The sequence below is a fragment of the Myotis myotis genome, unplaced genomic scaffold (assembly GCF_014108235.1).
Source record: "Myotis myotis isolate mMyoMyo1 unplaced genomic scaffold, mMyoMyo1.p scaffold_m19_p_6, whole genome shotgun sequence".
NCBI classification, from domain to species: Eukaryota; Metazoa; Chordata; class Mammalia; order Chiroptera; family Vespertilionidae; genus Myotis; species Myotis myotis.
Window position 1 is genome coordinate 3,426,826 of NW_023416368.1, and position 16,182 is coordinate 3,443,007.

Here is a 16,182-nt window from a genome sequence, read left to right on the forward strand (position 1 = left end):
ACTAAGCAGTCACCAAGGGAGAGTCAGCTGTGCAAGGTCCTGCTCTTTGAAGGAGGGAGGGGGCACCTGCAGAAGTCCCTGGAGTCACTGATACTGCTGAAGGGCGAGGGAACAAGTCCTAGGCCTGTTGCACTTCCTGACGCTGGAAACATCCGGCAAACGGCACAGAGATGCAGAAGTAAATAAGCAGCCTACTTCTCCAGCAACTACCACAACGGGGCACCCATCAAGAGTCTAGTCAGCATCCCCCCTTACCTGGGGTATACTCATGTGGAAAGTGTGTGAGGCCACAGGTTTATTTTCAAAATACCAGCAGGAAGCACCCAAAGGTGGGGCATGGTGAAGGAGAAAAATGAGAGCTATATCTCAAGTCTTTTTCAAACCTAACCATTAGAAACTGAGTGCTCTACTTATGCTCCTTGGGGGTCTTAATGAACCATGCTAGAGGGTGAAGCCGGGGTCTGAGTATTTTGGGAGTGATGATTGCTACCAAGGGAAAACTGTTCTGACCAGGTTAGAATTTGGTGTTTGTTAGCACCTCCAGTTTTTAAGGTGATCACTGACAACACTCACCTTTTAGCAGGAAAACACATGTGGAGATGCATGCCGGTTTCCTCCAGTGAAATCTCTTCAAACTAGCAGACAAACTGGTTCTCAGAGAGAGTGCTCACATTCATTTTGAAGAAAGCACTCATTATAAACTGAGAATCTAAGTTCAATCTTTAATTTAGATGTTTTTCCATTTAGGCTAAACGTTTAACTTCTCACATAATCATCAAAAGGGATATACTCAAAGGCAAGAAATTCTTCTACATAAGTAAAAGGAGAATAATTCCTTTGCTGCGGGATACTAACATCAATATTTTAAGTATATATTTTAAATCTTATTAGTTCATAAATAATTTGGTTGAAAAAGTAGAAAACATGTTTTTGGCATTGACAAAGACTGAACCATGTCAAAAAGTATGATTTAATCATTAAAATACATAGCAGCTCTGGCCAATGTGACTAAGTGGTTAGAGCATGGCAAGAGCACCGACGGTTGTGGGTTTGATTCCTGGTCAAAGGCGAATACCTGGGTTGCAGGTTGGATCCCCGGCCCCAGTTGGGGCTCGTGCAGGAGGCAACCAATCTATGTGTCTCTCTCACATTGAAGTTTCTCTCTCTCTCTCCACCCCCCTCCTTCCCTTCCACTCTTTCTCTCTGTTTAAAAAAAAAGAAAAAAAATCAATGGAAAAAATGTCTTTGGTGAGGACTAACAAAAGAAAAAAGAGAATACTTGTACATAACTCATAGTAGCTTATTATTTAATGTACTCATTTCAAATATACTAATATCCTATTATTGCCAGTTTTGTAGATTAAATTATTTGTAAATAATTTCTACCAATTTAAAGATATTTTAAAAATGTAATATCAAGCATCTAAAAATAATTAAGTAAAATATTTACTGAATGGCTTTTTAAAATATATATTTTTTTTATTTATTTCAGAGAGGAAGGGAGAGGGAGAGAGAGAAACATCAATGATGAGAGAGAATCACTGATTGGCTGCCACCTGCATGCCCCACACTGGGGACTGAGCCCACAACCTGGGCATGTTCCCTGACTGGGAATCGAACCGTGACCTCCTGGTTCATAGGTCTATGCTCAACCACTGAGCCACGCTGGCAGGGCCTGAATAGCTTTTATATGTGCTCTATATTTATAAATTTAGAAAACAGACAGACTTACCATTAACAGCTTTTTCATAATTTTTTCCTAGGTTTATTAAATTTCGTAGCCGCGGATTGAACTGTTCCATAACATTCTGGAAAACAAACAGAACAAACAAATTAATAAAGTGACCAGCACCAGTCATCTTTAGATGCTGTTACTACACAGGGCCTGGGACACCTATGTGTACTGGTCGGGAATGCTGACTTGCAGACAGTGAAGGGCACTGATGACCGGGGTGCTCACCCTGGTAAGGTGTCTGTAACCAGGCCAGCTCTCCAGTTGTCCAAGGGCTGCCTCGGACCTACTTGTAAATGGAGCAAGTAGTGGACAGGCTGCCTCTAAAGCGAACCCTGCAGGGGCTGTGAGCCCAGAAGCTGATGCCGCCTGGTTTTAAGTAGGTCAATGGTTGTCATTCTCATGATAGGAATTTAATTATATGGACAATGTGTTGGCTATCAATTGGACAGAAATGTCCAAGAGGCTGTGTTTTTACTCTGCCTAATTACAGGGGAGGGTGTGGGGTGAGCGTTGCTGATAGCTCTAGGACACTTTCTTCCTAGGTGGTCACTGGCCCTCACCCCCAGTAATCAGGGCATTTATTAAGTACTTCTGGAGAACTCCTGTGCACTAGGTCTGGTGCACAGCTGTGGACGGGAGACATGGTTCCCTCTCATGGATTTCATGATGCTGTATCTCTGCAGATGCCACACTTTTCAAAACTTGGAGACAAATGCTATGTCAGGTATAAGGCAATTATTTAGATGTTAGTCTAAATGTAAAATACCCTAAATCTGAAGCTCAGATAAGAAATCATATGTAAGGGGCTCCGACTAGACTCAGAACATACAGTGGCTGAATACATTTGTTCAACCTGCAAACACTGAGCTTCACCATATGAATCCCTCCAGACACACGACTCAAGTCTCTTCAGCTCCTCTTCCGAAATGTTAACACTTGGAGAGGACCAGGCAATGCAACAAATAAAAAACTAAGCAACGGCCAAAGGGGCAGATACTTGACACATGCTATTTCAGATATAAAGGTTCTCCATTATGGGTTAGAGGAGAAAGAACACAACTTTTATTTTTTAAAATTTTTTTTAATGTTTATTGATTTTTGAGAGAAAGGAAGGGAGAGGGTGAGATAGAAACATTAATGAAAGAGAGACATTGATCGGCTGCCTCCTGCACACCTCCCTCTGGGGACTAAGCCACAACGTGGGCATGTGCCGTGACCGGGAATTGAACCGGGGACTTCTTGGGTCATGAGGTGACGTTCAACCACAGAGCCACACCGGCTGGACCATAACTTTTATTTTTAAATATTTAAAAATTTTATTTATTGATTTGAGAGAGATCGATTTGTTACTCCACTTATTTACGCTTTTATTGGTTGCTTCTTGTATGTGCCCTGACTGGAGATCAAACCCACAACCTTGGCGTACTGGAACACTCTAACCAACTGAGTTACCTGGCCAAGGCTAGGAGAACACAACTTTTATTTTATCAAACAGTGATAAAGGCTGATGAAAACCACACCTGCCTCACCTATCCCCACCCCTGACTCACCTATCCCCGCTCCTGCCTGGCCTTACTTACTCCCAAGAGCTGTTATTCTTGTATTTACTGTCATAGTTTTGAGTAATAGTCTTGATTTCTCAATTTTGGGCCATAACTATAGGCTCTCTGCTAGAGTTGATGAAGACATGGCTCTCCTTTCCCCAACCTTTCCTACATAGTTCAAGGCAATTTCCTGTTAAGTCAATAGTCAGGGTTTTTGTTACTTTGTAAATATTGGTCACTACAAATCAAAAAATGTACCAAGGATTACAGTTCCTTTCCTGGTATGGACTTTTTGTTTCTTGTGGGATTAACAATTGTCTCACCCCCTCCCCCATGCTTAATTTTCTATGTAGCTACCTTAAATTTTTCCACATGCTCTGTAGAATCTAGCAGAAGCCTAACTAACAATAGTATTTTTCAAATGCGCAAAGTTGTCAGCTAATCTTCCATTCACCCACTCCCCCACCCCCACCCCAGAACTTCCTCCAAGGACTCTCCGTCCTCTTGCCCAGGCTGGCCTGAGTGGCCCTGCTACGCTGTTGCCCTTGCATGTCCCTTCCTGGTCCTTCGTGTTAGACCTCTCAGGACCTGGATAACACATCTTCCTCTTTCTTCATTTATTCCTTTTTACTGAAGATCATTCTCCAAGAATGACCTAAGAACGGATGTGTGAAAGGTAAATTTGAGTACCTATGTGTCTGAAACTATCTTTATCTTGACATTTGATTGATATTTTGCTAGAGTATTACAGATCAAAAGTGACTTTCCCTTAGAACTTGTAAGATAATGTTCCACTATCTTTAATATCCAGTTTTGCTATAGAGAAGTTGGCTATCATTTCTTCTTCCTTTCTATATAATATTTTTTGGGGGAGGAGGAGCGCTTATTTCTGGAAGCCTTTGCTTCATCTCTCCCTCCCTGTTCCTGAAATACATAATGGTTTTTCTCAGTATTTTTTTCATTTATTTAACTGAGCACTCAAAAGGCCCTATCTAATCTACATAGGAAATTATGTCCTTCAGGTCTGAAAAACACCCTGGAGTTATACTCTAAGAATTTTTCCTTTTTTATCTGATTTTCCACTTTTTGTTCTGACAGATAGCCTCAACTTTACATTCCTTTAAACTCTCCTACTAGATTTTAAATGTTTTTGATATATTTTTAATTTGGGCTCTGTCAAGTTTTTTTATTATTCCTCTTTATGTATTTATTTTTTATAATTCCTATTTTTTTTATTATCCTTTTTAAAAGCATCCTGTTCTTGTTTTATGGAGGCAATATTTTCTCTTATTTCAATAAACTGTAGTTTGGGGGTATTTCCTTTCAGTTCCCCATGTTATTTCCTGTTTATTTCTTCTCATTGCTTGGCATCCATCTGTCTTTGGTGTTGGAGGGTTTCCTCAACTGTCTGGTGACCCCTGATCAGTTCTTCAGGAGTAAATCCTAACGTGCCGGCTGGAAGCTTGTGAGTGTGGGGATGCACACAGCAGGCTTCCTGTGGGGTGACTGACAGGTCGGCTGTAGACAAACTGGCCACGCAGCAGTAGCCAGAGGCCACAGGGTCATTCCAGAGATGTTTCTAATTCCCTGTCCTTGGGTGGGGGAAGGGCCATCACCAGGAGGTCTGCTTTCCTAGTCAGGAAGGGGGGTGGGAATCCCACAGTTTACTGAGCTGATTTTTACTGAATTCCTCTGATTTAGCTCTGAGTTTTACTCACCCACCTCGGTGGGTATTTCCAAGTCACTATATTTTGAGATTAAATCTCCAGTCTGGCAGGCAGAGGACACTACTGGTTGGAGTGGTGGTTGGGGTGGGGAAGGGAACCTGGTAGTTTAACCATCTTGTAGAATGCCTGTTACTTCCCATGTGTCCCCTCCCTTCTGTGGGGTCTGCTCCTCAGCCTTGGGGTGCTCCAGTGAATGGCTCAGCTCTCATCAACACTCCCCCTGCATGTTGTTGAGGTTCTCATAAGGCAGTTACTGCTCCTCTGCCCATTTCTATCACCCCAAATTTCTTTAGGCTTTTTGTCAACTGATATTTCCTTTTTCAGGTCTCTACACTATGGATTTTTAAAAATATAATATATTTTTATTGATTTCAGAGAGGAAGGGAGAGGGAGAGGGAGAGGGAGAGGGAGAGGGAGAGAGAGAGAGAGAGAGAGAGAAACATCAATGATCGGCTGCCTCCTGCATGCCCCTTATTGGGGATCGAGCCCACAACCTGGGCATGTGCCCTGACCAGGAATTGAACCGTGACCTCCTACTTCATAGGTCGGTGCTCAACCAGCTGGGCTACACTATGGATTTACAGTTTTTTAAAAAAGTTCTTTTGCCCTCATTTTAACATATCTTCATTAAAAAAAAAAAAAAGTAGACAAACATAGGCAGTCTATCCATCATGCTTCACTGGAAGTCCACTTGTCCTCTTTTATTTAAGCCAGCTGGCTGTTTAAGCCTCCTTCACGACCAGCAGCCACGAGGGCCCAGCCAGCGCTGACTCCCTCACCAGTCTGTCTGCAAGACGGTAAAACTACCTGAGCACAGGACCTGTAGCCACAACCGCTACTTCCGTCTCTTTCCTCAATTCCCTTGGTTTGTTTTTAAGCTTTTTATTTTGAAAAAGCTTAAGATTCACAAGAAGTTGTAAAAATTGTACAGGGAATTCTTATGTATGCTTCCTCCCAAGACAACTTATATAACCATAGCGCCTTATCTAGCACATTATCAAAACCAGGAAACTGACATGTTGGAGGGTTTTTATTATTCCTCTTTATGTATTTATTTAAAAAAAAAAAAGTTTAAGACTTGAGAGTACAATCAACTTCATGATAAACTGAACTGTAGACATTATGTGGCTTGACCAGTTTTTATATCACTCATTTTTTTTGAAGAGGTGAACTGATTCTATGAAATTGTATCACATGTACAGATTTGTATAAATCATCCCCTCAATGATAATACAGACCTGTTCTATCAACACAAAGATCTCGCTCATGCTCCCCACTTCAGAGCCGCACCCTTCCCCAGTCCTAACCCCTGGCAACCACTGATCTCAATCACTACAGTTCTGTCATTGTGAAAATGTTATATAAATGGAACCATGTGACCTTTTGAGACTGGCTTTCTCACTCGGCACAAAGCCCTTAAGTACCATCCAAGTTTACTGCCCTTTTTTTTTTGGCCAGTAGTATTCCACAGTATGGAAGTATCACAGTTTGCTCATCCTTATACCCACTGATCATATGGGTTGGTTTCCAGTTTGGGGCAATTTCAAATAAACCTGATACAGACCATCACATATAGGGTTTTGTGTGAATGTAAATGTCCTTATCTCTTAAGATAAACACTTGGGAGTTCAACTGCTATGTCTTATGGTAGGTGTATGTTTAACTTTGTAAGAAATTGCTAAACTATTTTCGAGGAGAACCAAGATGGCGGCATAGGTTAACGCCGGAGTTTGCTGCCTTGAACAACTACTTCAAAAGTGAAACTAAAAGACGGAAGGGACATCACCCAGAACCACAGGAACGCTGGCTGAGTGGAAGTCCTACAACTAGGAGGAAAGAGAAACGCATACGGACACTCAGAGGAGGCGCAGTGCTGAAGTCAAATTCTGAGGTGCGGAGTGCGCGAGCGGGCTGGCGGCGGAGGGTGCGGTTGGCGTTTTCAATCGGGAGGGAGTCGCAGACTCAGCTCCAGATACAGGCGAGTCTTTAGGGACCCAGACTCAAATGGGAGAAGCCGGACTGTCTGGCTTCGGTCAGAGCGAGTGCAGCTTTCTCTCCGAGCTTTGCAGCGGGTGCTGGGACTCAGAGAGGCAGAGCCCCTGGGGACAGGACTGAGAGCCACCATAACTGCTCTCTCCGGCCCACCCTGTTGATCCTGTGCGACCCGCCCCGCCCAAGCCCTGCACAGAGGCATTTGCCAGATAGCCTCAGGCAAAGGCTAGATTAGCACCTCCCTAGAGGACAGAAGTTCTCTCACTGCTGACACAGCTGATTCTCATAGCCACCTGGCCTGGAGGTCAAACCATCCCTGGTATTAGCTACAACAATCAAGGTTTAACTATAAGACTGCGAACAAAGACCACTAGGGGGTGCACCAAGGAAGCATAACAAAATGCGGAGACAAAGAAACAGGACAAAATTGTCAATGGAAGATATAGAGTTCAGAACCACACTTTTAAGGTCTCTCAAGAACTGTTTAGAAGCCGCCGATAAACTTAATGAGCTCTACAAGAAAACTAATGAGACCCTCGATGTTATATTGGGGAACCAACTAGAAATTAAGCATACACGGACTGAAATAACGAATATTATACAGACTCCCGACAGCAGACCAGAGGAGCGCAAGAATCAAGTCAATGATTTGAAATGCGAGGAAGCAAAAAACACCCAACCGGAGGGGCGGAATGAAAAAAGAATCCAAAAATGCGAGGATAGTGTAAGGAGCCTCTGGGACAGCTTCAAGCGTACCAACATCAGAATTATAGGGGTGCCAGAAGATGAGAGAGAGCAAGATATTGAAAACCTATTTGAAGAAATAATGACAGAAAACTTCCCCCACCTGGTGAAAGAAATGGACTTACAGGTCCAAGAAGCTCGGAGAACCCCAAACAAAAGGAATCCAAAGAGGACCACACCAAGACACATCATCATTAAAATGCCAAGAGCAAAAGATAAAGAGAGAATCTTAAAAGCAGCAAGAGAAAGAAACTCAGTTACCTACAAGGGAATACCCATACGACTGTCAGCTGATTTCTCAACAGAAACTTTGCAGGCCAGAAGGGAGTGGCAAGAAATATTCAAAGTAATGAATACCAAGAACCTACAACCAAGATTACTTTATCCAGCAAAGCTATCATTCAGAATTGAAGGTCAGATAAAGAGCTTCACAGATAAGGAAAAGCTAAAGGAGTTCATCACCACCAAACCAGGATTATATGAAATGCTGAAAGGTATCCTTTAAGAAGAGGAAGAGGAAGAAAAAGGTAAAGATACAAATTATGAACAACAAATATGCATCTATCAACAAGTGAATCTAAGAATCAAGTGAATAAATAATCTGATGAACAGAATGAACTGTTGATTATAATAGAATCAGGGACATAGAAAGGGAATGGACTGACTATTCTTGGGGGGGGGGAAGGGGTGTGGGAGATGCGGGAAGAGACTGGACAAAAATCGTGCACCTATGGATGAGGACAGTGGGTGGGGAGTGAGGGCGGAGGGTGGGGCGGGAACTGGGAGGAGGGGAGTTATGGGGGGGAAAAAGAGGAACAAATGTAATAATCTGAACAATAAAGATTTAATTAAAAAAAAAAAAAAGAAATTGCTAAACTATTTTCAAGAGTGGCCATACCACTTTACATTATCATCAGCAATGCATGAAATTTCAATAATTTAAAAATCAAATAACTTTATTAGAAAATGGTTACTTTCTAATGAAAAGATAAAACGATTTTTCAAAGATCTCACTTAAAATTCTTATAATAATCTTATGAGGCTGAGTGTGGAGGGTAAGAATATAGGGAAACTGAAACAGAGCCAAGCCAGTCCTCTGGCAAACAAGAAGTCACAAAAAGAAGCCCGGACCTTTGTTCTTTCTCAAGACTATCCTTAGTTCCGCATATCCAAAGAAAGGGAAAATATAACTTGGTTTCTTTATATAATTCGTAAAATGTGTACATATAACTCCTATCTTAAAATGTCAAAAACAATGAGTTAATGAGAACTTCCAAAGTTAGCATCAAGCATAAATCACCAAATGATGCTACTGGAAAAAAAAAAAAGTTTAAGACTTGAGAGTACAATCAACTTCACAGAAAACACAAGAGTTTTTAAGCTGGAAAGTTCAGCATATACTTCAATTCTTTTTATTTAGGCTCAGCTACAGAAATCTACCCCCTGTAAATTTTGGCCTCTTTGAACAGTGGAAAATCCATTTCTACACTGGCTCTTGGCCATTAATTTAGCTATTTTAACTGAAGTACATGTATTTTTAAACCCAGAAACAAAAAAGCAGTGCTTCCTTTGTGTCCCACAAGCTATAAAGTTTTACAGGAGCAGTGGGTGTCCTTGTGAGTTGGATGGTCCCATATTCTGGGGAGAGGACAGCAGTTGGGTCAAAGGTCACGCTGTGTCAAGGCTTATTAAGACCTGAATTTTTACAAAGCTTAAAATTTATGAAGTACCACCAGCTGTAACAAACATATCCATTTTAAATTAAGAATAAAAGGTTTAAGATACCAAGTATAAAAAAGATAAATTATAAAAGGTATTAACAGGCTGAGAACCACTATTTTATTGTAGTCAATAACAAAAGCTTAGTACATATTCCACCAGTTACTGGCTGGCAAGGAGAATAATTTGCCAAACTAGTTCCAACCAGAATGAGTTTAATTTCCATTCAGACAAGAATATGGGTAGCCTCGTCTGAAATGAAATGACTGGCACTATCGCTGTTCACTTGGCCGGGCCTCCTGTGAAGAGGGCTGGTTCTTTGGGTAGCTACACCATAGAGAATGCAGAGGATAGGCCACTGGGAACCCCCAGGCACTTTTCACTGGCTTTCTAGCTGGTCCATTTATCGCATGCATTTCCTCTACTCCTCAGGAGTTACAGATCATGAGTTCAAAATGAATTATACAATCTTATGATGGTTTTAACTTCTGCATCATTTAGATTTTTCTTTAAGTTTTGAAAAAGATTCCCTTTGCCAACCTAGAACTACAGACATGAAGCATAAATTAATACAATTATGAATCAGCGGTTCTCAACCTGTGGGTCGCGACCCCTTTAGCAGTCGAACGACCCTTTCACAGGGGTCGCCTAAGACCATGCTGAAAATCAGATATTTACATTACGATTCATAACAGTAGCAACATTACAGCTAAGAAGTAGGAACGAAAATCATTTTATGATTGGGTCACAACATGAGGAATTGTATTTAAAGGGCCAGAAGGTTGAGAACCACTGAGCTAGATGTTTAAACTGAGCTGACTTTAAATTTTTTAAGAATTGGTTTCTCTTTTTCTGTTTCTTTTTCCAGTCCTTCCCACAACCAAGGACAAATTACTTGATATTTGAGGGTTTTATTTTTCTCAGTTGAAAAATGTGGGTACTATCCACCCTGGACTAAGCTTTAAAAGTGAATTAAGAATCTCCAAGTAAATGGTTTTAGAACTTGATTCAGGTAGTGTATGTACACTTGAAATTTTCCAGACTATTTTGTTCTATACAGTCTCATACAAACTGGCTTAGCAATGTTGCAAATGCTTAAACTAATTTAGTGTCATGTGACAAGAACATTTGTTAATAAGGATTAAATATTTGAGAATACTTCTAGACAGACGTCATTCATAGAAAATCTCACTTCCTCCTTCCTTGTGTTCTTGGAAGCTGCTGTTCTGGATCAACATTGTCAATACTTGATTATGTCCCTGCCTTTAGGGACAATATTAGTGAGTAAATGTAGTAAAAGGCAGCTGTTTGTGGCTAACAGATGGCTAGAAGAGTCATGTTTTTCAAACTCATCTTGAATGGGGGCACAAGCCAACTAAAGGAAAATTAGACAGCTGATATGCTTTTTGTTTGAAGTATTAAACTAGGGCAGGAAAAACTCAGATTCAAATATATAAACACAAAAAAAAATGTTCCCCGTCACTTAAATGTGAACAAAGTTCCCTTTTAGTCTGTATTGTATATTTATGCTACTAGCTATTAGTGTGCACTATAAACCAATTTAAAACAAGGTTTATAAATCAATTTGATATAATTTGTAACATGCCATCCCCATAGCAATGAGCCTGAAAAAAACTTTAGCCTGTCCTGGCCAGTGTGTCTCAGTTGGTTGAACATCATCCCATGCACCAAAAGGTCGCCGGTTTGATTCCCCATCAGGCACAAGCCCGGGTTGCAGGCTCAATCCCCAGTAGAAGGTGTGCAGGAGGCAGCTGATCTATGTTTCTCTCTCCACATTGTGGTTCCTTTCTCTCCCCACTGCCCAGTCCCTCTTCTTCCTTACCTCTCCTTAGCCTTTCCTCTCTCTCTAAAACATATTTAAAAAACAACTTGGGCCTGGAGTCGTTGGGCAAATCACCACCCCGTTGAGCCTCAGTCTCCTCCTCTATAAAATGGAAAGAATAATCATTTCCACTTCATGAGGTGTATGAAGAGTCAATGAGTAATAACTAATACTTACAGAGCACTTACTCTGTGCTCTTCCAAGTACTCTTAGTGCACACCAAATCAGTGTGGCAATTAACACTGAAGACAGAAGCTTTCAAACATCAGTCAACTCTTCAAATGGAGGAACATTCCTATTTCCACAGGTGTCTCCAGGTATCTCACTTCCACCCTGTAACTTGCAATAAATGATACTAGCTCTCCGGCTCAAAGTGTCATGTTAGGAGGAGAGAGACCATGAATACAAAAACCTCAAGAGAGTGTGCAGCACAAAGGAAATCAAAAGTGTTATTACGTATTTGCTTTATCCAGTTGAGAATATTTTATTTCTTTTCCCTCTGAGAGCCCTTCTGACATTGTTGGAGTGCTGCTGTTTCATCAGGCTCTATGCCTACTATTTCCCATGGATAGTCTCATTAGATCCTAACAACATGATTATTATTACGCCCATTTTACAGATGAGACAACGCATCTTTGAGATGGTACATTTAAACACCTTACTGAGGTCCCACAGGCAGCAAGAAGCGGTCAGGCCCGGCAACCTCCCTACTGACCTTTGCACTCACCCCTTTGGCCTTGAAACAAGTTCCTTGAAGCACTTGCGCAATAAAGTGAGATGAAAATGCTTTTATGACATAGAACCCTTTTAGTGTGAGGAATTACAGGAATCTCTACAATATTTTGTTTTTAGAAGTTTTCTTATAATCGTACTCCTGATTTTTTATGGATATAATGAATCTAATAGCATCCCAATATGGTGGACCAATTCTGCCAGGCAAACAAGTATTTCTGACGTCCTTTTCTTTCCTTTAAAAAAAAAAAGAGATTCTCATAGCCAATTGGCCTGGAGGTCAAACCCTCCCTGGTATTAGCTACAACAAGGTTTAACTATAAGACTGCGAACAAAGACCACTAGGGGGTGCACCAAGGAAGCATAACAAAATGCGGAGACAAAGAAACAGGACAAAATTGTCAATGGAAGATATAGAGTTCAGAACCATACTTTTAAGGTCTCTCAAGAACTGTTTAGAAGCCGCCGATAAACTTAATGAGATCTACAAGAAAACTAATGAGACCCTCAATGTTATATTGGGGAACCAACTAGAAATTAAGCATACACTGACTGAAATAAAGAATATTATACAGACACCCGACAGCAGACCAGAGGAGTGCAAGAATCAAGTCAATGATTTGAAATGCGAGGAAGCAAAAAACACCCAACCGGAAAAGCAAAATGAAAAAAGAATCCAAAAATGCGAGGATAGTGTAAGGAGCCTCTGGGACAGCTTCAAGCGTACCAACATCAGAATTATAGGGGTGCCAGAAGATGAGAGAGAGCAAGATATTGGAAACCTATTTGAAGAAATAATGACAGAAAACTTCCCCCACCTGGTGAAAGAAATGGACTTACAGGTCCAAGAAGCGCGGAGAACCCCAAACAAAAGGAATCCAAAGAGGACCACACCAAGACACATCATCATTAAAATGCCAAGAGCAAAAGATAAAGAGAGAATCTTAAAAGCAGCAAGAGAAAGAAACTCAGTTACCTACAAGGGAATACCCATACGACTGTCAGCTGATTTCTCAACAGAAACTTTGCAGGCCAGAAGGGAGTGGCAAGAAATATTCAAAGTGATGAATACCAAGAACCTACAACCAAGATTACTTTATCCAGCAAAGCTATCATTCAGAATTGAAGGTCAGATAAAGAGCTTCACAGATAAGGAAAAGCTAAAGGAGTTCATCACCACCAAACCAGGATTATATGAAATGCTGAAAGGTATCCTTTAAGAAGAGGAAGAGGAAGAAAAAGGTAAAGATACAAATTATGAACAACAAATATGCATCTATCAACAAGTGAATCTAAGAATCAAGTGAATAAATAATCTGATGAACAGAATGAACTGGTGATTATAATAGAATCAGGGACATAGAAAAAAAAGAGAGAGAGAGAGAGAGAGAGAGAGAGAGAGAGAGAGAGAGAGAGAGAAAGAAGATTCTACAACAACCTCACAAGAATTAATAATGACTAACACTGTCATATTGATTTCCTTTGCTGAAAAGGAATTAAAAGTAAAACATTACAGAACTACATTATAAAACCACAGGATGCCTAATCACCTCACCCAAGTCTCATATCTCGTTTTTTCTTCTCCAGAGGAAACTGTTAATTAAGACTGCTTTAACTTCCTAAAAAATATTTTATGCTTTTATATATACATTTAGTTATGATTAATAATTGTTTTGTGCATTTAATAAATGGTATCGTATAACACAGTTCACTTTCACACCTTACTTTTTTAATTTAACATTATGCCTCTGAGACCTGTCCACCTTGGTATATATTTACTGAATTTATTCTTATTTAACTTCTCTATGGTATCGCAGAAACACCAGAAGAAAAAGTAGAAACCCCTAGAGCAGCGGTTCTCAACCTGTGGGTTGCGACCCCTTTAGGGGTCAAACGACCCTTTCACAGGGGTCACCTAAGACCATCGGAAAACACTTATATAATTACATATTGTTTTTGTGATTAATCACTATGCTTTAATTATGTTCAATTTGTAACAATGAAATTGGGGTCACCACAACATGAGGAACTGTAGTAAAGGGTTGCGGCATTAGGAAGGTTGAGAACCACTGCCCTAGAGATTTCACAGTTAAGGGTTTAGCAGAAGCTTTTGCAGTCTTCAACAAGCTCCTTAAAAAGTTTCAAACATGGACCTAGCCAGTGTGGGTCAGTGGTTGAGCGTTGATCTATGAACTAGGAGGTTACAGTTTGATTCCCAGTCAGGGCACATGCCTGAGTCGTGGCTCAATCCTTGGTAGGGGACGCATGGGAGGCAGCCAATCAATGATTCTCTTTCATCATTGATGTTTCTCTCTTTCTCTCTTGCTCCCTTCCTCTCTGAAATCAATAAAAAATATATATTAAAAATAAAGGTTCAAACATGGATCCCAACTCGAAAAGGTAAAAAAGTTACATGAAGCTAATGTTCATTTATTATTTAAGGAAAAACACTATTTTTAATAAATTTAGTGTAGCCTAAGTGCACAGTGTTATAAAGCCTACAATCATGTGCAGTACTGTCCTAGCCTTCACACTCACTCACTCACCACTCACCCAGAGCAATACCCAGTCCTGCAGGAGTCCTGCAGGCTCCATTCCTGGCAAGTGCCCTATACTGGTGTATCTTTTTATCTTTTATACTGTGTTTTTACTATATCTGTTCTATGGTTAGATATGCAAATACTTGCCATTGTGTTACAAATGCCTTTGGTATTCAGTACTGTAACATGCTGCACAGGTTTATAGCCTAGGAGCAGTGCGCTATACCTTACAGCCTAGGTGTGTCGTAGGCTGTACCATCTACGCCTTGTGACTGATGTTCACACAGGGACTAAACTGCTTTGTGATGCCTTTCTCACAATGTTTCTTGTCACTAAGCACCGCATGGCTGTGTAAGTTACCCTCAGCTCTCATGTCTATCACAGATTAATGTTACTAGTGACTTTTGTCATGGTAACAACAGGGTGGAAGAGGCACCAAAAGCCTGGATATTACCTGCAATCAAGCAGGTTGGGCTGTGCCCACCCCTTCTCCAGGCCCATCACTGTGCTCCAGGCACAACGGCTTCCGGGCTGTTGTCAGACCAGGCCAACCCCATTCCCACAGGGATTTTTTATTCCCTCTCCTTCTGCCAGAAGGCTCTTCTAGATCCCCACCCACCTGGGTCTCAGCTCTCAAAGACCTCCTCAGCTCTCTTCCTCCCTCGGATGGTAGCAGCTCCAGCCACCCCTTTCCAGTAGTTCCTTGCTTCTCTTTTTTTCAAAAGGCTACTCACATGATGTTGCTGTCTACTCTCTTTAGTAGGAACCACATGTAAACCAAGGCCAAGGACCACTGCACATCCAACATCAAGAACAGTGCCTGGACCATCTGACCCCAAAGTGCCCCATCAGCAGCAGGACTGTAAGAAATGGAATGTACACGCTCACAGATGAACCCGCCGCAAGATGTACCTTCCTCTCATCTGAACACACTGCTGCAGACACAATGACCCAGTGGGCCAATTAGCCTAGAAAATCGGGGATGAGGTAATGAGGCCACTGCTTTCTACTTCTTTAGCTCAAAGTAACAGCTCCAACCAAGGGTCACAAAAGCTGCAAGGTTCTGCCTTCTACCTATGAAGGCATAATGGCCTTAAAAAAATAAAAAAAATGCTAGGGCTTTCCTTGTGAATTTTGCTTCCTAACTCTACATTTTTCCAAGTTGACATTTAAATTATTTAGGTATTGGTCAGTAATATGGCCCTTAAAAAAATACCTTGTTGGAAATAACTCAAATATCCATCAACTGGTGAAAAGGTGAACAGATGTGGTACATCCATAAAGGGAATATTATTCAGCCATGAAAAATACAGTACTAACACACTACAACACAGATGAACTCCATTATGCTAAGTGAAAGAAGCCAGTCGCAAAGGAGCATGTGTGGCTGCATTTTTACGAAATGTCTAGAAAGGCCAAATCTATAGAGACTAAAAATGTATTAGTGATTGCCTAGGGGTGAGAATGAGAAATGGCAGCTAATAGGCACAAAGGACCTTTTTGGGATGAAGGAAATGTTATAAAACTGGATTGTGGTGATGATTACGCAATTCTGCAAATTTACTAAAAATGACTGACTTGTACATTTAAAACCAATGAATTTTAC

The 16,182-nt window shown here is 40.9% G+C and overlaps 1 protein-coding gene across 4 annotated transcripts in view; it reads right to left on the minus strand.

Annotated features, from left to right (window-relative positions):
* BAIAP2L1 (BAR/IMD domain containing adaptor protein 2 like 1) overlaps positions 1-16,182 on the minus strand; it is a 79,967-nt gene that overhangs the window by 48,084 nt on the left and 15,701 nt on the right. For all 4 annotated transcript variants that reach the window (XM_036313770.1, XM_036313769.1, XM_036313772.1 and 1 more), the window contains exon 2: positions 1,733-1,808. In XM_036313770.1, coding sequence (XP_036169663.1) covers positions 1,733-1,808 — 76 coding nt within the window. The remainder of the gene's footprint in view (positions 1-1,732; positions 1,809-16,182) is intronic.